This window comes from Lampetra fluviatilis, chromosome 4, assembly GCF_964198595.1.
Source record: "Lampetra fluviatilis chromosome 4, kcLamFluv1.1, whole genome shotgun sequence".
Taxonomy (NCBI): Eukaryota; Metazoa; Chordata; class Hyperoartia; order Petromyzontiformes; family Petromyzontidae; genus Lampetra; species Lampetra fluviatilis.
Window position 1 is genome coordinate 15,711,983 of NC_136278.1, and position 23,896 is coordinate 15,735,878.

At 48.3% G+C, this 23,896-nt stretch overlaps 1 protein-coding gene across 1 annotated transcript; it reads left to right on the forward strand.

The window, feature by feature from the left end:
* Positions 1–14,337: 14,337 nt before the first annotated feature.
* Positions 14,338–16,163, forward strand: LOC144931300 (C-X-C chemokine receptor type 3-like). Its single transcript, XM_078855106.1, has one exon. The coding sequence runs from the start codon at positions 14,338–14,340 to the stop codon at positions 15,616–15,618; it is 1,281 nt and encodes a 426-aa protein (XP_078711232.1). The 3' UTR covers positions 15,619–16,163.
* Positions 16,164–23,896: the final 7,733 nt, after the last annotated feature.

Below are 23,896 nucleotides of genomic sequence, written 5' to 3' on the forward strand. Positions count from 1 at the left end.
CAACGACAGGCGATTTTTGACTCCCGTTCATTGCAATGCGTGAGTGTGTCACAGGTGTGTGCGTAGGCCAAACATGTGGGGTGCCACGACTCGCCGGAGTTTGCTGGTGAGGCTTGGGTAGAGGCGCGTCGTCCGGCCGAGGCGTCGCACCGCACTGTCGAGGAGCCCGGCATCCCGACGCCACATGGCCCCAGAGGCCACAGTTGTAGCAGCGCGTGAGCGCCCCAGACGGCTTGGGCTGATCCTGGTGGCTCGGTCCGTCCAGAGCTGGTCGTCCCCCAGATCTCCACTTTGTCGGGCGACCCACAGCGCAGACCTCTTCCGATGGGAGGGTGGTTGCAGCCACAGTATGCCTGGCCGCCACCTTGCTGGCCTTGCGACGCTGGGACAGCAAGTTTGTGTGGATGTGCCGCGTGGCCCGCAGGGAACACATCTCCTTGTCGTCTTGCGCCAAGACGACAATGTCCAAATCGTCCGCCAACAGCAATATCTTCTCTGCCACCATGGCATCCACCCCTTCCTCGTCCATCCGCGAGAAAGCCGCCTTCGCCAGGGCCAGGAGAGCTGTGCGGTATGCCAGGGGCGATTCCTTGGCGCCCCGCTGGTGATCGTAAAACAGCTGTCTGCAGTCAGAAGGTGGTCCGTAGACTGCGGACAGGAGTTGAAACGCCATTTTCAGTGTGGCGTGCGCCGTTCTTGGCGCCGAGGTGAGGGTAGCAAGGGCGTCACTGTCGAGCATCGCTGGTAGCGCGCGTAGTGCTTCGTCATCCGTCCATTGTGACATTTCTTGGTGAGCGAGGAACCGTCTTCGGAAGGCTCCCCAATCACCGTCTTCCCCCACAAACTCTTTGAGGGGCGGTAATCGCTGCTGGAACGTGGCCTCCGCAGCCGTAGATCGCGCCCCGTCATTCCCGCCGGCGGGAAGGGCGGGCGCTATCGGCAGTCGTACTGCTGGTGACGCGCTGGCCGCTATTGACAACGTGGTGGCTTCTGGTTGGCGAATGTCGGTCACCTGACGTAGCCCGGGCCCGCCCTCAGCACCCACTGTACTGATGGCGGCAAATCCGACTTCCAGCCCCATTGAAATGGCGGGAACTGGCGTCGCGTGCAGCTCCTCCAGCCCCCAGGCGAGTGATTTCCTCCAACATGGCGGCTGCCGCGTAGAGTAGCTCCGCCAGGCGGGAGTGAGCCAGCCGCAGTCCATCAGCCGACGGTCCCCACCCGTCCTGCTGTTGCGGTGTGGGTGGACTCGGCCCAGGTTGTTCGGATTCGCCTTCAGCAATCTCAGGCTCTGAGTTGGCCGAGGTGTCCACCTCCCCCGGTTCCCTGGTACGAGCCGTCCGTCTCGTATCCATCCTTAGAAGACCACTTCTGACGCCAGTTGTAGTAGGTTCAAGGAGACTTGGACGACGTAGTCGGAGGCACACTTATTTATTGACCACAGTTGCATATTACAGGCCGAGATATACAACACTCGAAGGGGTATCGGCCCCTTCACCCGTCTAACAGGGAAATCCCACAATCTCTGTCCCGGCTAGCCTACTCCTAGGTCGTCCACTTCAGAGCTAGGGGAGGCTAGCTGACCCAGCTCTGGTTAAGCTGGGATTACGGCACCCTGTGTCCCCAGACCAGCTCTTAGAAGAACATCGGCTCTGGGCTCTCGGGGCCACGCCACTGGCTTGCCCTGGTCAGTCCTGAGAAGGACAGCGATCCAGGGGAGTCCCAGGGGCTATCTAGCCTGTCTTCTTGCTTCGCTGGTTTAAGCTGAACACTGAACCCCGAGCTCTCTGGCTCACCGCCTTATATAGCAACTCCCCCACCGAGGGGTGGGGCCGTGGGGGATCCCAGCGCCGTATTAGCCCCCCCAGGCTAAATGGTGCGGACGTGGATGTAAGCATCTCTTCGCGTACGGGCATAACCACGCCCGGGTGTGTTTGTTTGCTCTCCCGTAACACCTCTACACAAGTGTAGTATGGTTCCAGAGAGACTTGACACGTAGTTTGAGGCACACGCTTATTTATTAACACCAGCACGTAACTCGGAAGCTTACAGTAACTGAAGGGGTATCGGCCCCTTCACCCGTCTAGCTACGGAACACAACAGCCTAGCTCACAGCTAGCTTACACCTAGGTTACGGCACCCCGAATACCCAGACCCGGCTCTTAGAAGAGCGTCGGTTCTGGGCTCTGGGGGCCACGCCGCTGGCTTGCCTGGTCGGTCCTTAAAAGGACAGCGATCCCAGGGAGTTCCAGGGCCGGTCTAGCTGGTCTTCTTTCTTCACTGGTTACAGCTTAACACTAGACCCAGAGCCCTTCGGCTCACCGCCTTAAATAGCCATCTCCCCCCGAGGGGAGGGGCTGTGGGGAATCCCAGCGTACGGCGAGGACGTCGCTGCGAGCACCTGCTCCGCGTACCGACGTAGCCACGCCCATTGTGTTTGTTTGCCACCCGCGGCAAGTCTAAATCAGGCCGTCTACAACGGCTACAACGGCTCTACACAAGTAACAGGGGCGTATGTGTCATTTATACAATGCATCGAGAGAAACTCGTTGGCTTTTGCAATCGTGAAAATCAACATGATCCGAGTTTGGAAAGAATTGGCACCACGCCCCTGACTTAGATGTGTGGTTAACTCAACCATTTTCCCCACACTATTTTTTTAGCTCATACTTTCCGAGTACAGGCACCAGCTGCTACTGGGAGTGAAGGTGGCAAGGCAAGATAACTGACCCCGACAGCACAACACTCACCCACCCGCAACTCCCTGCTCCTTCCTTTTCACCTCTCCCCCTCCTCCCCTTCCTTGTGATAAACATTTCTCTACAGCAGCCGACGTGAGTCACTGCACACTCGGGGCAGCGAGCTCGGGGAGTGCCTCACTCTGCGCTTTCCCAGCCTCCTCGCTCGCTCACCTGTCCGCCGCTTGGAGATTTTCTTTGCAAGGTGAGCCCTGGGGGGACGTATAACTGTAATGAGCAATTCAACCAATCACCTGTTGCGTTTCAAGGGTTACTTATTACATTACTACCATAACTGTTATGATTCATAATATGTTTTTGGTCATTATAAAGGTTTTTGGGTTCGATCAGGTAAGTATAAATGTGTTTTAACCCTGCACCACCCGACACAGCCAATTAGTAAGGAGTTTGTCACGTAAACAATACGCCAATTAGTTACTTCAACTCACCGGTGTGTTGGAGAGTAAAGCCACAACATTTATAATTTGAGTACGACGTTTCGCTGGTAATTACATCCAGCATCGGGCGATTTGCCTGAATAGTGAAGTAATCCACCTGCTTCCGGTCTTAAATAGAGCAGACGACGTCCTCACTGAACCCAATCAGGTGCAGAGATCAGGAGGGGGGGGGGGTATTGTAATTATATAATATATTAGTAATCAGTGAATTAGTATGTCTTTCCTCTATAGGAAATTGTAATTGTAAGATGTGTTACTTAATAATACGCTTCCAGGCCGCACTAAGCCTCAAGCTGTCTGAGCGGTTAAAATTATTTGTATTTCTCTCAGTTTCACTGGATTCTCGAATTGGGTCTTGGCCAGTAATTAGTTTTACACAACACTTCAACGTTATCTTTGGTGTTCTTTTAGTCTTATGCTAATGTTACATCCCGTCTGTCCAATATAGCATCTGCCACATAAGCAATTAATCTGATACACACCTACTGTTGATAACTTAGGAATTTAATCTTTAGTACAAGATACTCGTTATTGAATTTTGTGTACTATGCCAAAGCTTACTTTTCCAAAACTCGAGCTAATTTGGCAGTTACTCCCGTGATATATGCTATTTTGATTGTTTTAATAACCTGACTGCTTTCAGCAGTCTTGCTGTTCGATCTTGGTTTGGCATTCAATGCTGTTAATTTGAGCATTATTACTGTACAGCCATTCAATCGTAGCGCTTATTTGACATGTTTAATCTCTCTCCTCAGACTTTTCACCATCTGACGACTGTTTTAGCCCGATGTATGAGCCTCTTGATGCGAGAGGATTTCTGTGCGGGGTGATGATGCGAATCTGCAATCAGATAGTGTGCGTTCCCTTTCGGTAAACAATGTATTATTTTACCATTTAGGCGACGCTCGAGCAAAATATCCAGGAAAGGGAGTTTGTTATTCACCTCCATTTCCATGGTGAACTAAATTGGCAGGTTTTGTGAATTGAGATGATTTAGAAATTAATTAAGTGTATCTTTACCTTGTAACCAGACAACCAAAGTGTCATCTACATATCTAAAATAAATAGATGGTTTAATGTACTTGAAACAAGTGCTCTTGCTTAAAAGTTTTCCATGTCCAGATTCGCTGTCGCAGTAAAATAGAGCCCATTGCTGCTCCTTCCTTTTGTCTAAAGAAATCACCTCTCCATGAGAAATAAGTGTTATTTAGACAATGGTCAGCTAGTTTTGCAATATATTTGAGTAAACCTGTCTTATTTGCTAGTGTAGAGTAATTTAAGTGACTTGTTATCTGGAACCTTAGTAAATAAAGAAATTACATCAAAGCTCACCAGAATATTATTAGAGTTAAGTTTAATATCTTTACTCTTTGGTTCTTTCGGTAAAGTCACGTAGGTTAAAAAAAAGTTAAATAAAAATAATGATGATTGCTTGTGTTGCAATCGAAACGTCGTGATTTAATTTGTTTATTTTTACTTTTATTTTTAGCTACGTGACTTTACCGAAAGAACCAAAGAGCATGGATCCTTGCAGTCACGAAAACTTCTAATCTTTAATATATTTAATCACATTCACAAGATGTTCTGAATTTCTTACTGATGTAGGGTAACACCGACTGAGAAAAATTGCATATTTTAAAATAATCTACGATCCTTAATTGCATGATATTCTCAAGAACATGTGTATAACGTGCTTCCATCACATTATTTGGAAAAGCAATGCGATTCGAAATGCCTGCTCTCAATCAATCAATCAATCGTTATTTTACGGGCGAATATAGCCCTCAATAAAGTAGGCATCAGTGCACATTATAATGGAACGGGAACGGTGCAGGTGGCATGGAGCAACAAGAATTAAAAAAGAAACCCTTCACGCCATCAGTGGCTAACACTGGCTGAGAAATGTAAATTGCAACTGTGCAGAAAATCAAGTGCAACCATGCGTAACGAATAGCTTAAGAAAATCCAGTACCAATGTTAGGTTTGTCATAATCCACCATTTCCATTTATGTTTGTGTAATGTAGTAACTCGGCGGGAGACGACTTCACGGGTAACACACTCTTTATTTTACCAAACTCGTTCACAGGTGACTAACACCTACTTTGTATCTCGGGTGACAAACACCCACTTAGTATCTCGGGTGACAAATACCCGCTTAGTATCTCGGGTGACAAACACCCACTTAGTATCTCGGGTGACAAACACCCACTTAGCTACTCGGCGACTAACGCCCCTGAGCTACTCGGGACACTCCCTGCCCGAGGTATCCGTCTTGACTGTGGGTCCCCAGCCCGACCCACGTGGGCGTCGGACCCCGGGTCCCACAGCCTCGCCTCCGAGCCACACAGGGCCCCGGTCCCCACAAGGACGGCGGGACTAGGGGTCTCGGGGCACTAGGTCTTCAGCTCCGTCTTCTGGTCTTCAACTGGGTAACTCTCCCCGAGTGCTCTCGCGCGTCTCCCTTTATACCCCACCTGCGGACGTCGCTGCAAGCACCCATCTTATTCGACCAATCACTCGGCGCTGGCTACGATCCTGTTTTCCCACATCTCAGCGTGCCTCACCACCCACGCCGCGCCGCCCCGTCATCTGTCACTCCCGGCGCGCGCGTCCACACCACGCCCACAACGCGTGCCCAACCCCGCACCCCGCGCCGCCCCGTGATCCATCACTGTCACAGTCGGCGCACGTCAACACCACCACTACATCTGTATTGTGAGAGAAAGAGCCAGGATTTTGCACATTATGACCATATGAGAAGTGTTCTGCCCAGCCAGGTGACTCCCACTCGTAGATATGTTGAATTTCTTTCATAAGGTAGCCACCGTGCTAATCAAAGGTGCAGGGAAAGGAAAACAAGTTAAACATGAAAAGAAGTTCTAAAGAAATTAGTTGTAATCTATATTTAAAAGTGCATAGCTCCAGTGGCTTCCTAATATCAAAAGAAAGAGAATTCCAGACAGCCGCAGAAGTGCATTTGAAAATGTACGATGTGGTGACCGTCTTTGTTCGATGGATAGCTAAAAGCTGATGCGAGGATGACCAGAAGTTGTGATGGTTTATGTTCCTTTCCGAGATCAGCAAAGTATTGTGGGTTCACTTGTGGCAAGCAGCTTGTGTATTGAGTGCGACCTGATAATGTATTCGTTTGGCAACTGGAAGCAAATGCAGCTCGGCGAGCACTGAACGGACATGGTCGGATCTTGCAGTACCCGTCATGACACGTGCCAGATAATTTTGTACATGCTTCAGCATGGTAATGTGTTTGCCAGACGTCCCGTAGAGTAGTGAGTTGCAATAATTGAGGCTTGTCAATACTATGCTACATTCCACCGTGTTGGTTACAGTGAGGGAAACACGTATTTGATCCCCTGCTGATTTTGTACGTTTGCCCACTGACAAATAAATGATCAGTCTATAATTTTAATGGTAGGTTTATTTGAACAGTGAGAGACAGAATAACAACAACAAAATCCAGAAAAACGCATGTCAAAATGTTATAAATTAATTTGCATTTTAATGAGGGAAATAAGTATTTGACCCCTCTGCAAAACATGACTTAGTACTTGGTGGCAAAACCCTTGTTGGCAATCACAGAGGTCAGACGTTTCTTGTAGTTGGCCACCAGGTTTGCATACATCTCAGGAGGGATTTTGTCCCACTCCTCTTTGCAGATCTTCTCCAAGTCATTAAGGTTTCGAGGCTGATGTTTGGCAACTCGAACCTTCAGCTCCCTCCACAGATTTTCTGTGGGATTAAGGTCTGGAGACTGGCTAGGCCACTCCAGGACCTTAATGTGATTCTTCTTGAGCCACTCCTTTGTTGCCTTGGCCGTGTGTTTTGCGTCATTGTCATGCTGGAATACCCATCCACGACCCATTTTCAATGCCCTGGCTGAGGGAAGGAGGTTCTCACCCAAGATTTGACGGTACATGGCCCCGTCCATCGTCCCTTTGATGCGGTGAAGTTGTCCTGTCCTCTTAGCAGAAAAACACCCCCAACGCATAATGTTTCCACCTCCATGTTTGACGGTGGGGATAGTGTTCTTGGGGCCATAAGCAGCATTCTTCCTCCTCCAAACACGGCGAGTTGAGTTGATGCCAAAGAGCTCCATTTTGGTCTCATCTGACCACAACACTTTCAGCCAGTTGTCCTCTGAATCATTCAGATGTTCATTGGCAAACTTCAGACGGGCATGTATATGTGCTTTCTTGAGCAGGGGGACCTTGCGGGCGCTGCAGGATTTCAGTCCTTCACGGCGTAGTGTGTTACCAACTGTTTTCTTGGTGACTATGGTCCAAGCTGCCTTGAGATCATTGACAAGATCCTCCCGTGTAGTTCTGGGCTGATTCCTCACCGTTCTCATGATCATTGCAACTCCACGAGGTGAGATCTTGCATGGAGCCCCAGGCCGAGGAAGATTGCCAGTTCTTTTGTATTTCTTCCATTTGTGAATAATCACATCAACTGTTGTCACCTTCTCACCAAGCTGCTTGGCGATGGTCTTGTAGCCCATTCCAGCCTTGTGTAGATCTACAATCTTGTCCCTGACATCCTTGGAGAGCTCTTTGGTCTTGGCCATGGTGGAGAGTTTGGAATCTGATTGAGATTAGGAGCAGTCCCTTTAAGAGTGTGCTCCTAATCTCAGCTCGTTACCTGTATAAAAGACACCTGGGAGCCAGAAATCTTTCTGATTCAGAGGGGGTCAAATACTTATTTCCCTCATTAAAATGCAAATCAATTTATAACATTTTTGACATGCGTTTTTCTGGATTTTGTTGTTGTTATTCTGTCTCTCACTGTTCAAATAAACCTACCATGATAATTATAGACTGATAATTTCTTTGTCAGTGGGCAAGCGTACAAAATCAGCAGGGGATAAAATACTTTTTTCCCTACTGTATGTCACGAATCAATAGTTGCTGAATGTATTGTAGAGCACTAATATGAAAATGGCAAGAGCTGGATATATTTTGCACGTAGTAATCACGCAACATATGCTGGTCGAGTATGGTGCCGAAGCTTTTTAGATGAGTACAAAACTGAATCCTGGAGTCTACAACTGCCGCACCTGATCTTCCCACAATGTTTTTCCCCTGAGCCTGGGTGCCAACCAGCAGAACCTCGTACTGTGTGGACTTTGGGAGATTCTCTGAGCGTGCTATGAAGCTCATGGCCGTACGGCATCATTTATGTGCTGCGCTCGTTGGCCTCTGCACATCCCAGGTAGTGGTTATTGCATGCCTGTCATCCAGCACTGTGAAGGAAAGGGTTGGAAGATTGCACAAAATACAAATGGTGCAACAATTACTTACATGGGCATTGAAGCACTGTACCTTGGCTTGCCAGCAGAATACAATACAGAAAAATGCGAAATTATATAATCTGTCCCTTCTATATGGGACAATGTTACACCCTCGCATTCGTGGGGTTTCTCTAGGTGCTCTGGTTTCCTCTCACTAATTGGCTGAAAACATTTTAATGTTTCGAGAATGGCAGAGCAATAGTTGGCACAGACTCATCGCCTGGAAGCCTTCCAGCTTGTCTGTGGTTCCTCAGCGATTGAGATTTGGTATGAACGACGCTATATGGTGCTAATCATGAGATATTTTAAAAATTGTTTAAAAAGGAAATTGTTGGCTACTTTAAAGTCGCAAGATGCTTCGGTTGTGGCCCCAAGCATATGAGACTCGCCAGCTGCAGAAGCAGGTGCTGCAGTTCCACGAGCCATGGCCCCAAGTCTGCCATTCATCACCCACATTAACATCATTGATGAGTCAATTTGTTTATTAGACTCATATGTTCACAACAAGCAACACGAATGAGTTGCAAAAAACTGGGGGAAGGGGGGAATACATGTTGTGTTGTTGCTAAATCCCTGGTTCCAGAAAATGAAACAGGCAAATCTAATCTTCATGTGCAAGGACGACCACATCTCTCCTGTTATTTCCTCCTGCGTGTAGCTGGGAGTCCATGATCCTTGCCAGTAACCACAGAGACTGATCACATCTGGATTCAAATTAGTAACATCCATTTCACCTAGATTACGGCATTCATTGTAATTAAGGCCACAACAACATCACGTAACAGGTGGGCCACCGCAAGAAGCATCTGGTCTTCCATCCATGAACAATGACCTCCATCAATGCTTGGTACTAGCACAATTTTACACAAGTGACCTGCCATGTACATAAATCTCCCAACTTCATGTGCAGACGACATAGCCGTTTCTGCACAGCTCAGCTCGTTATTATTGGAGGCACATTACCGTCTCTGGAAACACCACCTGTAGAATCATGCAGAAAATGCCACTCTTGCTGTGTCTCTGTGTGGTAGCCCAGTGTGATATGACCACACTTCAAGGTATCTAGGGGCTATCATGGATAGAAGCCTCACCTTCACACATTAAAACGATGTGTTAAAAGAAAAAAAAAATCGCCCTGCTACAGAAACAGGAAGGACCTGGGACACCTCAGCTGATGCGCTGCAACCTGCCACCCTCTCACTGATGATCTACTCAGTGACAGAGTCACTGCACTCCAGCCTGATCCAGGAGCTCATACACAACACTGCCAGATGCAAATTTAGAAAACGTAATGCGCTTCATAACCAGGAAACTGAACCTGACACCAGTCCCCTGGCTCCCTGTTCTGCACAGACATGCAAACTTCAAAGGAGTTTGGATGTTTTCTTGCAAACTACAATCATCTATCCATCAACCTAAAAAATGTACCTCATCCGATCCCCCTTCTGCAATCATGCTGTAACATCTCAGAATGTCACCCAGATCCAGAAGAAAGCTGGCTAACAGAGTGGAACATTGGTGTAACAATCAATCACTGGTAGAACAATCAATCACATTAGAACATCATCAGGCCGATATGCATATCTCCTTAATAAATAAATACAAATCAAGAAAAGCCACAGTAATGGCAATGCAACCAAAACCATGGACCATATAGTAAGCCACTGTATTGTGCACTCTGTTGTATTTATGCCCCTTTTTACAAAAATGTATATTAAGAATAATTCGGCCAAAAAATATATATATATTTTAATTAAATAATGAAAACAACTCACTACTCGTCACATTCCACACCAGGCATCTGGTAAACGTGGTATGCCATCAAAAACAGCAAACGTCAGGACCTCCCCGCCACCTTTGTCTTCCAACGGTTCGGCACAAACAGGCCAGCCATCAAATCCGGAGAGGGGTCTGGCCTCGGGATGACCCACGCAGGGGGAGCAAGGGAGTTAGAGGGTCGCGAAAAGGGTTTATGACCTGACATTCCGAGGGTGTCTGTTTTTTTGTTGTTGCTTCTCTCGCAAGAGATGCACAGAGGGGAGGGGTTCACGTTTTTGAGTTTTAAACACAAACGCACAGAAGTCTGAGGGCAGTCTGGTTCCAGTCGCGCTCAGTCTTGCTCTCGGCTTGCGACGCGGCGTTGTGAGGGAGGCTCGCAAGGGAGCTGGGGCGCATAGTGCCTCGAGGAAAGATGGGAGGAGGAGGGGTCGTCAGAGTCGCAGAAGTCTGAGTTCAGCCTGGGTCGAGGCTGGGTTTCAGCCATGCCCTGGCTGGCGGTGCCGTCGTGATGGAGCAAACACCGATACCGATGGCCAGTGTCGCTTCTCGCAGAACGAAGTGGCGAGGTGTGGTTAAGTGCGAGTGAAGCTTGCGAAATTCCAGTTATCATTCTCGAGCCAGCGAAGACACCCAACGTCAACCCAACGTCAACCCAGCAACGAACGAGAGCATCATTCATCGCCAGAGCGCTCCAAGCCGGTGAGCGTGCACAGCCGCGTCGTCCAGAGTCTGAGCCAACGCAGCCCTGAAGTAAGGGCGGGTGTCCGTGTGAAGCTGGCAGCGATCAGCGAGAGAGCACGGAGAAAATGAGGAAGAGGAGAGCGCCATCGAATGCGCCGTGTGTTTAATACACACATATCGACCAGCACCCGCTGAGAACAGAGAAGACGTCCAGCGGTGGCGGAGCAGCGCGCTATCCGACGACGGAATCATCGCGCACCACGGCGGCGAGCGTCGTGCCGACGCCACTCATCTAGCAGTGGAGAGAGAGAGCGCACTAGCAGCACGACCCGGGCGTCACCGAGCGTCATGCCGACTCGTCATCTTGCGGATGAGCTGCGCGCTTCCGACGATGGAATCATCGCGCCCACGACTGCGAGCGTCGTGCCGACGCCACTCATCTAGCAGTGGAGAGAGAGAGTGCACGAGCAGCACCACGCCCCGGGCGCCATCAAGCACCAAGCAACCAAGTTTCTTCAAGGAACATCGTGCCAACGCCGCTCAATCTAGCTGCGGAGAGAGAAAGCCGGCGACGGGCTCGCTGCTGCCATGCCCAAGCGAGAGGAAACCTCTCTGGCCGCTGGTTGTATCCCCCTCCCCCACCCCACAAGCTCCGACACAACTCCCGGCTCTAAAAATTTTTTTATTTTATAAGGGGACAACGCACACACAACACGCACACGAATAAGACTTTCAAAAAGATATCTTTGTGTTTCAAAAAGGGTTGCCATTTCAAGGTGGTGCGTTCAATATCAACTGATTGTGCAAAGCAGTTGCTGCCGTCGAGTTACATGAATAAGAAGTGTTTTAGTCATTCATTTTCGTTAATTGCATAATCTTGCTCATTAATCTATTGACGTATGCTTTCGCCTTTGCATATTAGAGTGTCATATTTTGGTTTAGAATTAAAATTGCTTAACAAAAGCGTTTGAGTGTTTCTTTCCAAGTCCATGCATAACTCTTATTTATAAGAACTGTATCCTGCGTTGAGATATGAATTTGGAGACCTAACATAATATAAACACACTAAGATACTCAATAAATGTTTAATCAAAGATAATCGTTTTATCCTGATTGATACAACTCTGGATAACGAAGCTAAGCCATAATTATCATAACTGCATACATTAACATAAATTCAAACATTCGCATACATTATCTCCGTGATTATCATAATTTATGAATATAATTAGATACATTATCATAATTAATGTGCATTACGCATAGTTATACGTTTTATTATTTTTTATCAAAATTTCATACACCGACATATACAACAACTCCTTCAATGGAAGAATAGAAAAACTACACAAACTCTTTCCTGAAGCTCTCTCATGGAGAGACATTGGCTCCTGAACATATTGCCATCATACTAAAGAATAGAAGAACGGACTGGCTCTACCACTCTGGCTGGATCTCGACAAAGGAATTGTGTTCGGGTTCGTTCAACGGCATATTCATTATCGTAGTAAAAAAACATTTTAGGGAAAATAGTGATGCCTTATGCCGTTTAAAAGCAATGACATATTTACACTTTTCTGAGAATTAACAATGTAATTATGCTCTCAGAGGGGAAAGGGCGACGACCACTGCAGAGATGGACCGATGAGATCAACTCATATGTGGGAGTGAGGTGTATTGTGGCATCACAAGACCGTGAAGGATAGCAATGGCATGAGGAATTCATCCAGCTGTGGATGGACAATGGCTGATGAATGCTGTAAAAGGGGGTGGGTGCACCCTGTGTTTATTTATGACTTTACCCTTTAGCCTTTGCGTCTACCGGCTTAATATGGCACTGGCATGTACTGTTATTATTTCCTCGCTCCTCCGATTAGCACGGTTGGCTACGTATGGTGCAAATTAAGTTCAACATTAACGCGTTCGCTTTGAAGTTTCCCAGAAAGGGGTTGGGGTTTACACATTCGTGCCACGGCACCACAGCCACAAGGAGGCGGGCGCGCTCACTTCCTGCCACATGCTTACGTTCACTGCAGCAGGCACAGATGACCGCAGAGATAGAGGGTGGCGAGAGGAGTTGAGCCGGGTTGGGTTTGGGAGCAAGCAGAGGCAGTCTCAAGATTTGTCTGATTACTTCATTCATGAGAACACTGATATTATTTTCTCCGTAGTATTGCTATCTATTCAGTTGATATGCTAATAGCAGATCGTAATTATCGTCATAGAGAATATAAATTACACAAAAAATATAAAATAGGTAATACGACAATGAATGTTGAAACCGGTCCAGTTTGCTTGTTTTGACTGCTGCTGAAATGATGCACTCCAAAAAGGCCATGTGGCTGTTGTGTACAAAATACGTTTATTTTGTGTGCAGACGGATATGGGGCTATCCATAAATGACGTCACGCGATTTTGGCAGATTTTTGACCCCCCTACCCCTCTCGTCACACGGCGTCATAAAAAGTCAGACCCCCCTCAAATATGACGTCACAAAGCTATATTTCCATTTTGAAAATAAAACATGCTTCAAATCACTTTTAACTATTGTCATTATAGTGCGTATTTAATGTGGCGCTGCACTCTGATGTTGTAGGAGAAAACACGTATTAAAAGGGAAGCTGAAATTTAGCATAAAATTCACTTGAAAATATTTAACGTCTAACTAAAACTGCAGATGTTCAGAATATTATATTGAAAGTCTCTTATCATTGTAAAATATTTAATGTAATTATAACTATAAAAAAGTACTTGAAACTTTGTAGTAGAACGAAGCAAAATGGAGAGTACAATTATTAACAATCACATATTCATTCCACAGAATGAAAAGCCCTGGAAGAATCATTAAAATCAAAATGTTTAATAACAATCATTAAAAAAATTACAAAATGTATGCTTCTCCATTCTCCGATAAGCAAAATGCTCCTTCATGGAATAAATAAGTGACCTCAGTATATTTAAATATTCAAATAGTTAATAATGAAAATTAATCAAAATGAGTGTTGTTATAACAATTATATTCTTTATATTTATTTAAAGTTGCGCATTTTGATGTGACGTCACATTTCTCAACCCCCCCCTCCCCCCCCTCGTCACACATCGTCACAAATGTCTGACCCCCCTCCCCTCCCTAGGTGTGTGACGTCATTTATGGACGGCCCCGATGGGAAGAAGACCATGATTTTTTATTGTTATTTGCAGATTGCCACAGATGAGCATCATAACATGGCAACTTGGCTTGTCATAATTGCAATTTGCTAACCACGCCGCTGCTCCCCTCAAACCCGCAAGCATGAGTCACTGTAGGGGGGTGAGAATCCTCTCACACAGTCTGCTCTGCCATCTTCTTGGTCTCGGTCCCTCGCAGCACAGGCCATGGATGTAGACTCAGGCTTCACGACGGCCAACCCGCTCGACTCAAGCTCCGTGTGGGGCCCCACCGACGACTACGAGGATGACAGCGGCGCGCTGTGCTCGGATGGCGCCCAGCGGCTGGGCCAGACCCTGCTGCCCGTGCTCTACTCGATCGTGTTCATCCTGGGCCTTGTGGGCAATGGGTTGGCGTTTCTGGTACTGGTTCGACGGCAGCGTCGCGGCTATGGCAGCGGCACATGGGACACGACGCAAGTCTTCCTGCTCAACCTGGCTGCCGCTGACCTCTTGCTGGTCGCCACGCTGCCGCTCTGGGCGCGCCACGCTGCCCGCGAGTGGCCGTTTGGTGAGTGGGCATGCAAGTTGGCCACGGCACTCTACAGCGTCTCCTTCTACTGCGGTGTCTTCGTGCTCACGTGCCTCAGTGTAGACCGCTACCTTGTCGTGGTGCGCGCCACGCGCTGTCGTGGGGTGCGGTGGCGGCGCCGGCGCGCGTGGGTCGCCTGCGCCGGTGCGTGGTCCGCGGCGACGCTGCTCAGCCTCCTGGATGTGCTCTCCAGCCGTGCGCAGCTTCAAGCGGACACCCCCGACTCCGCACCGCGCACAGTTTGTCAGAGCCTCCACGCGGGCCCCGGCGGGCATGTGCGGAAGGCGGCGCTCGCCGTCTTTCAAACGGCGGCGTGTTTCCTCCTGCCGTTCGCCATCATGCTCGCCTGCTACGTCCGCATTGCCGTCACTCTGGCACACACCAAGAGCCGCGGCTCAAGGCGCAAGGCAGTGCGTGTCATCGTGGCCCTGGTGCTGCTTTTCTTCCTGTGTTGGCTGCCCTACAACACGGTGCTGTTGGTGGTCGCGCTCGCTGACCTGCGTGGAACGTGGCTCGGCTGCCGCACGCACGAGGCGCTGCACTACGCCAGGCAGACAACGGAGACGCTTGCCTTCACGCACTGCTGCCTCAACCCGCTGCTCTACGCCTTTGTGGGTGTCCGTTTTCGCGAAGATTTGTATCGCATGCTGGGGGACGTGCGATCGACGCTCTGCTCGTTGCTGACTGGCAGTGGGACAGCTCGCCAGGCTGCTGGGGAGGCCAGCACAGGAACCCAATCGATGCCCACAAACTCTGGGGAAGCTCGCTCACAAGAACATCCACAGCTGGAAAATGCTGGTGTTCCCATAGACACATTACAAGACCTACCTTATTGCCTTGCACACAGCCCTGGGTTGCACGCAGAAAGTAGCCACATTTTTTCTGGTGTCTCCACTCACTCTTGGGTTTATTTCTAATTCTGGTGTTGTCCTATCAAGTGCAATGGATCATGCTGCCAATTATATTATCTTTGTAGAATAGATATAAGTAGTGTGATGTACGTGTGTATATGACACCCTCGTTGGCCATCAAGCTGGAGTTTCACGTACATCACAGCTCTTTCTAGAACCGGCGTGTCAGCACCAGGTAGTTGTAATTCCCCACCGTTGGTTTTACTGTTGCTGCCTCTGGTAAATCCACTACCAACAACACCTAGGTGGAATGTTTAACCACAAATTGTAATAATATAATCTGCTGAAGTGCTTTGAAAGCAATGTCCAGATTATACAAGTGTTGTGTTATGATTCTAAATACATTCAGCTGTCCTCCCCGCTGGGTAAGTGGCCGGATAAGGGAGGTTCCATGCATGATCTTTGTGAGCAGCTCCAATGGAATGGCTCCCATCCCTCTCTCATTCAGTGTTGGCTGCACCGCCTCAAACCAAATGCCACGGCTAATTTAAATACTTCTCCATTATGGCAGTTTCCCATCATGCGTTGCTCGTTGGCAGAGATGACACATTGGCAAGGCTCACTGTTTTACAGCGATGAGTCGTGCTGTGTTTACATGGTGCTTACATGGACCAGTCCACAGTTGTCTATCTCTGTATTACTGCAGCTTGGCAGTCGGTCACATTTGCTCGTTATTTTGGTGGTGACATTACAAGTCGACCATGATGCAAATGATTAAAGAACTTCTGATGATTTGTACATAATGCACAGAGTCCGAGTGCTTTGTGTGCACGTTTCTGCGTGTTGTTTGATTTTTCCAGCCTGCACTATTTTTCTGTGATGATGGGTTTTCTCGTCACTTACACATTTTATCTGTGCAGTGCTACAATGCAGTAGTGTGACATGGTGACGAGATCACCCGTGGGAGATATGCAGTCGTAGCACAGCATTAGGATACGGTTAGTCTTTTTTTTTTAAACCTTTTTAATGAAAAGAGAGTTTAAAATCTGTATTTATATGTATGAGTGTTAGGGTTAGTGTTAGGATGTACGAGTGTGTTTTGTATGTGGGGAACAGTGGTATTTCTGTAAGCTTGCTGCGCTACGGACCTAGCGACCCAAGTTCAATTTCCGCTCACCAGTGCACGAATCCTGGGTCTCCCCTACATCGACTCAGTCTCAAATAAGTACCTGGTAGTGTCTAAACATTGGCACTAGGGAGAAGCACCCAGACATGATGCTGGCCATCTGCCTCCTCATGTGCTGTACTGGCCTTCATCAGTGATTGCTAACAGCACTTGCCGCAAAGTCTGTTAAGGTTATACAGTATGGGGGATCTTTGTATGTGAGTGGCATGGCTCACATCACTAGTGTGATATGAGCCATGCCATTGGAAAAAACGCCTATATTGTCTCTTATGCTCATGAAGCTCATCTCCTGACCAACCCCCCCCCCCCCCAGGGTTCCTCCAGAAACAGCTGGAAGTCACTGCAGATGGCCACATTGAATGTTAAATCTTCACTTGTGACTGCAGGAATTCATACTCTTTGAGTCTTTTGGTAAAGTCATAGAAAAAAAACACGACGTTGCGATCGCAACACAAGCAATCGTCTTCAGGTGAAAAATACAGCAGGCGAACTGCTGTATTTTCTCCTGCCTCAGCAGTTTGCCTGCTGTATTTTTTCACCTGAAGATAATTGCTTGTGTTGAGATAGAAACGTCGTGATTTTTAACTTTTTTTATCTACGTGACTTTACCGAAAGACCCAAAGAGTACATTGAATGTTCACATGCTCACTGCCGAGGAGAGGGTGCCACTCCTATATCAGGAGCTGGACCGGTACCGTCTGGACCTCTGTGGAATACAGGTCAGGTGGACTGGTTCTGGTTCCATTTGTAGTGTGTTATATGGAGGCACACACTGGAGTTGGAGGCAACACGTTTATTACAACACCCCAACAGGGCTACTACTTAAACGTTACAACGGGTTCTACATAGAGGTGATAACTACACAGTTAACTTGACTACATAACCGGGTCAGTCAGTCACATACTGCCTGACCCACGATGCCGAGCGTAACATCGAAGACCGAGGAAGAGACGTAGCACCGGCGGGTTCCATTCCAACAGAGAGCCCAAAACCTTCTCGGGACTGCCCCTTTATGCTCCTGAGCAAGGCCTGGCTCCGCCCTCGGCCACACCCCCTTCTAGATCCTACTAGAACGCTCTGGCCCATATCACGTGTCCATTGAGCCCCTTTTTGGGCCCCCTTGCTACCCTGCCCTGGCCACATGCCATCTCGGGTTCACACAGAGTATCACGTCCTCACTCTCTCTCCTACCCTCACCAGAACTATGCCCCCTCGGGCCCGCTTCCATGCCATATCCACTCTTGTGCCAGAGAGAGACTCAAGACATCCATTTACACTCTTGTGACTAGCTGGCGCTAAACACCATAGCAACATCACCCCCCCCCCCCCTCCTTGATAAAACACAGCCGTCCCGGCTGTGTTTTAACCATAACAACAGCAACAAGAACCAACAACCAAAAAAAGAATGCCTTCCAAAAAGCAACAAAGCAGCAACCGTCGCCCAGACAGTATGTACATCAACTGAGAAGCACCCAAAACAATATTTCCGCAAACACATGACCAACAACCCCTAGACAATGTACACCTCCCAACACCCGGGTGACGGCTGCTCCACTCTCCCCAATCCACATCCGGTCGGCGCAACCGGAAACTCCAAGGGTACCAGGTGCTGGGATCCTGTGGGCGGAAAACCTGAAAACTCCTGAGGCACGACCTCCGCAGACGCACGCCCCAGCTCGTCGGACACATCAGCCACCCGGCCCTTGGGTAGTGGGGATGAAGGGATCCCGCCCGGTGGAGAAAAAACGGTTTCACATGCGACAGATGCACAACAAACGTGGCGATCAGACTGGTTCTACACACACCCATTGATACAACATTAACGTCAGGTCTCATGCCACCGTGCAACCATCCCATCAAGCAAGCGGTGATAGGGCGAGGTCAGAAACCTTTAAGTGCCCATGAAATCACACACCTCTCAAGTACTATTTGGTCGTATTCCAACATCCCGGGTCAAAGAAGTCATGCTTCAAGGTCGACCCATGTATTGGCTCAAGGAAGTCGCGCTTCAAGGTTGAGCCATGTACTGGCTCAACCCCTCGGCGCTACCAACGGGGGGGGGGGGGGGGGGGGGGCTGCGGGGGATCTATGATCCCACGCAACCCCACCCCTCGATGGGTGATCTAACACTCACTGCACCATGGGGTCAATATGCAAGTTCATTTTTGCGTAGAGTTCTGATTTGAGTTGCTTTAATATTCGGAAACTGATCTTGACTGGTTCATACCCCAATGCCTGGCAGCCAACCCTATGTCTATGTGTGGGGTAGTCTGCCGGAAGTATTTAAGGACTTCACAGGCAGGCCAAGTTTAAAATTAGCAGAGCCACTGACAACTGACTTGGTCAGTGACATGACGCACAAATTTGATTGGAAGGCATCGAAACATTAAAATCAAATTGGTGCAAAGGGAATACGCACGAAGATTAAAATAATTAATAAGGAATGGTTGATAACCATTGGAAAAGGGGATTGGAGGAAAAGAGGAGAACTTGCTGGAAAGGGGGTAGAGGATATGTAAGGGGCCCGAGTAAGAGCTCGGGACGCATTCTGGAATGAAGCCTCTATAAGTATGGTCTGTATGTGTTTGCACATTACCTTACCTATATAAGTCATTTTTTGTCCGTTTGTGTGTCTGTCCGTCTGTCTGTGTACGCAAATTGCGATGGATTTAACTCGCAAACTGTGGGGTTTATGTTTAAAAAATGTATCCAGATACTACGCGATAGCCAGCGCTATTCCTATTTCACATCCATCAAGTTTAAAATAGTTAAATTAACAATTTAATACTATTAATTATTATATTACTACGCATCTGCGCATGCGCTAGAAAGCTGACCCGTGGTTGCCCTAACAACACACACACGCGATCGGTAGGGGGGGGGGAATTCTCATTCGCGTTAAAAATGCAGAAAATACACACGATGCTGAGGTAAATTCTTCAAAGTGTGATGTTCTCCCCCCCCCCCCCACTCCAATGTGTGCACTTACTACTATAGGATTGGTAGATACTACTATAGTCCGTAGATGCACGAGACTAGGCCTCACCACTACATGCTGTGAAGTTAGTACTATTATATAATCTTGATTTGAAGCTTTCGTGACTGCAGGAATTCATACTCTTTGGTTTTTTTGGTAAAGTCACGTAGATAGATAAAGAACGAATATATCACGACGTTTCGATATCAACACAAGCCATCGTCTTCAGGTGAAACAATACAGCAGGCGGACTGATGAGGCAATAGGAAATGTAGCGAGAGAGCTACTGCAACCAAAGGTTATATACGTTTGTGGTGGGTATAGCCCAAGGGTAAGTGGACGGGACTAGGGATGGAATTTGCAAGTAAATGTCGAGAGGGTGGGGTGACCTCGGCTAATCCGAGGGGGGGAGGGAGGGGAGGGGGGAGGGGCTGCCATAACGGGCGAGAGGGTGGGGATGAAATTTACAGCAGGAACAAGGTGATAGAGAACTTAGCAAACTTAGAAATGTAATGCAACTCAGAGAGTCGGCCAACACAACAGTTATCACTATACCTGGTTGATCAACGTCCTTCCAAAGATTGCTATAGTCAGCAGATACTGCGATAGAGTCTGAAGATACTGCTATAGAGTCTACAGATATTACTATGGAGTTAGTAGTTACTGCGAAAGTCAGTAGATACTATTGAGTGAATAGATACTATACATTCAGTAGGTACTACTATAGTCATTAGATACTACTGCAGAGTCAGTAGTTACTTCGATAGAGTCGATAGATACTAATATAGTCGGTAGATACTACCGTAGAAACGGTAGATACTACTATAGTCAGTAGATAATACTAGTCAGTAGATTCCACTACAGTCAGTATATACTGCTGCAGAGTCAGTAGTAATGACTATAAAGTCAGTAGATACTGCTATAGAGGAAATAGATACTACGATAGAGTCAGTAGATACTGCTATAGAGTTAGTAGTTACTACTATAGTCAGTGGATACTACTGTAATGTGAGGATATATCTGGCTCACTGACGTATCACAACTCGTCATGATGATTGGCTCTGCCGGTCCTGGTTTATAGCCAACTAGCAGAAGTACCCGGCGTTGCCCGGGTGAAAAATATATTTCTTAATAACCTTACATATATACACAGATACTAAGGTATTGTCAAAGCCCGGTGGGCTTTGACAATACCTTTCACCACTCACAACTCACCCTCACCACTCATCCTCACCACTCACCACTCCCACTCACTACTCACCCTCACCATTCACCCTCACAACTCACCAATCTCCCTCACCAATCTCCCTCACCACTCACCCTCACCACTCACCATCACCACTCACCAATCACCAATCACCAAACACCCTCACCACTAACCCTCACCACTCACTCTCACCATTCACCCTGACCATTGAGCCTCACCACTCACCACTCACTCTCACCATTCACCCTGACCATTCAGCCTCACCACTCACCACTCACCCTCACCACTCACCCTCTGCCTCACCACTCACGCTTACCACTCACCCTCACCACCACCACTCACCCTCACCACTCACGCTCACCACTCACTCTCTCCCTCTCCACTCACCCTCACTACACACTAATCACCCTCACCCTCACTACTCACTAATCACCCTCACCACTCACCACTCATCCTCACTACTTACTACTCACCTTCACCACTCACCTTCACCACTGCCCCTCACCACTCACCCTCACCACTTATCCCCACCACTCACCCCTAACCACTTACCCTCACCACTCACCATTCACCACTCACCCTCACCACTCACCCTCACGACTCACCCTCACTACTCACTAATCACCCTCACCACTCACCACTCATCCTCACTACTTACTACTCACCTTCACCACTCACCTTCACCACTGCCCCTCACCACTCACCCTCACCACTCATCCCCACCACTCACCCCTAACCACTTACCCTCACCACTCACCATTCACCACTCACCCTCACCACTCACCCTCACCACTCATCCTCACCACTCACCATCACCATAAACCCTAACCACTCACCCTCACCACTAACCCTCATCACTCACCCTCACCACTAACCCTCACCCTCACCACTCACCATCATCACAAAGGGAGAGTGAGGGAGAGTGGTGAGGGAGAGTGGTGAGGGTGTATATATTTGTGTCTATGATGACAGCAGTACATGCTGACCTTTTGTATGTTAAATGTAAAAGCAAAATGTGTGAATGTGTGTGTCTGCGACACGCAGTTTGTTAAAAAGGGAATAGGGCGATTTTAAAGTAATCTACAACCCTTGATTCATTCGCAACGATAGCAAAGAATCGCTTCTTTTCGCGCTTGGGCTACATGTTTAATTACAGAGTTTTATTTCCATTGGTATGTTATGTTTGAAAGTTTTCAGGAGTTTTTAATAATATTTTTGCCCCGGTCAACGCCGGATATTTCCCATTCGTAGCAGTTTATATCGACTCTATAATCAACTTATTTTAAAGGGGAACAGGGCGATTCTAAATGAATCTACAACCATCGATTCCTCTGCGCGATTCAGAAAATCGATTCTTGGCGCGTCGGGTTTAAAAGTAATTACACAGTTGTATTTTCATTGGTATGTACTGTTTTAAAGTTTTCAGAAGATTTTAAATGTATTTTCCCCCCGGGCAACGCTGGGTATATCGAGTTTATAGCACAAAAAGTCTTCTCCTGACACGTGTAGGGTGTCGAGGCCTAGTACCGTGCAGAGCCTCCGGCCTCGCCTAGATGGCCCACCCGGCTGAGGCTAGGGGCTGGGCCGCTACCCCCACCCCCCCCCCCGCGCTACAAAAATACTGTATAATCGCTATAATTTTATTATCTACCGACCCTATAATAGTAAGTGCACACATTGGAGTGGGGGGGAAGTGAAACTTTGATGTATTTACCTCAGCGTCGCGTGTTAATGCGTGTGCATATTTTTAACGGGAATTAAAAATGGCGTCCACCCCACAGCGAAGGCGTCGCTACCCGTTGCCAGGGGCAACCGCCGTGGTCAGCGCCGGTCGGCAATAGTAATAGTAATAGTAAATAAATAAATAAAGAGTAAATACATAAATAAAGAGAAATCACACGAAATCGATAATCGGACCGATGTAAAGGCGACGGACGAAAAATCTGAAATGCCTACGGTCACCGCGGGGCCGGGGGCGTGCCCACCTGCAAAAAATTTTCTTCCTAAACCCCACGGCCCGAGCACCAAATCCCTCCAAAGCGAGCGTACGCAGACGGACAGACAGACAGACAGACAGACAAAAAGTGACGTTTATAGGTAAGATGGGGGGAAGCCTAGGGGCATCGCCCTGACGTAATGGAAAGGTGACAGCTGTAAGGAGAGGATTGGTTCTGCTAGCTTTGGCCACAGCCAATGGGGAGATGAGTCAGGGGGATGGTTCCGGGAGCCTACGAGGGAGCCTGGAATATTCCATGGAGGCTAACCAGGATTGGTGGAATCGTACCACGTGACCCGGGTATTAAATAGGGGTGGAGACGAACGACACAGGCTGAGAACGGGAACGAACGGAGGAAGGAGCCACGCGTGAGCGGGGCTCCGGGTTGCCACGTGGCAGTGCGTCTCTCTCTATCTATCCCTCTCACGCTGTCTGTCAGCAGCGTGAAGGAAAGCTGGAATGCAAGTTGAATAAAAGACCGGATTCCAGAAGTTGCCTCAATGACCTTTATTACATTGGTGTCAGAAGTATCTCTTGAGACCGTTTGGACGATTCCCTTAAAATGTCCAAGCACCTCAAGAAGAGGAACCCACTGGACCCTCCGTCGGAGGAAGAGGTTGAGGCGGATGAGGACGAGCTGCTTGGAGCTGCGGGTCCTCTGCCTCCGGCTGCTGTTCTTCTCGACCCCGCTCATCGCCGACAGGTCGGCGAAACGACGTCTTTGACTGCGGACGAGGGATGGCATCGACTGGCGGAGCAGATTGAATCGCTCCGTGCGATTTTGCTGAATCTGGTGACGGCGGTCGCATCTTCAGCGGCTCTTGGTTGGCCGCGTGGAATTCAACCAAGGGCCGATGAGCAGGATTTTCAGCGGGAATCGATGTCCGCCATTGCTCCTGCCGCGAGGGAGAGGCCGCCATCTTGGGCGGGGCTGCTGCAACGGAGCCGCCGGACGCCATCTTGGGCGGGGTTGTCACC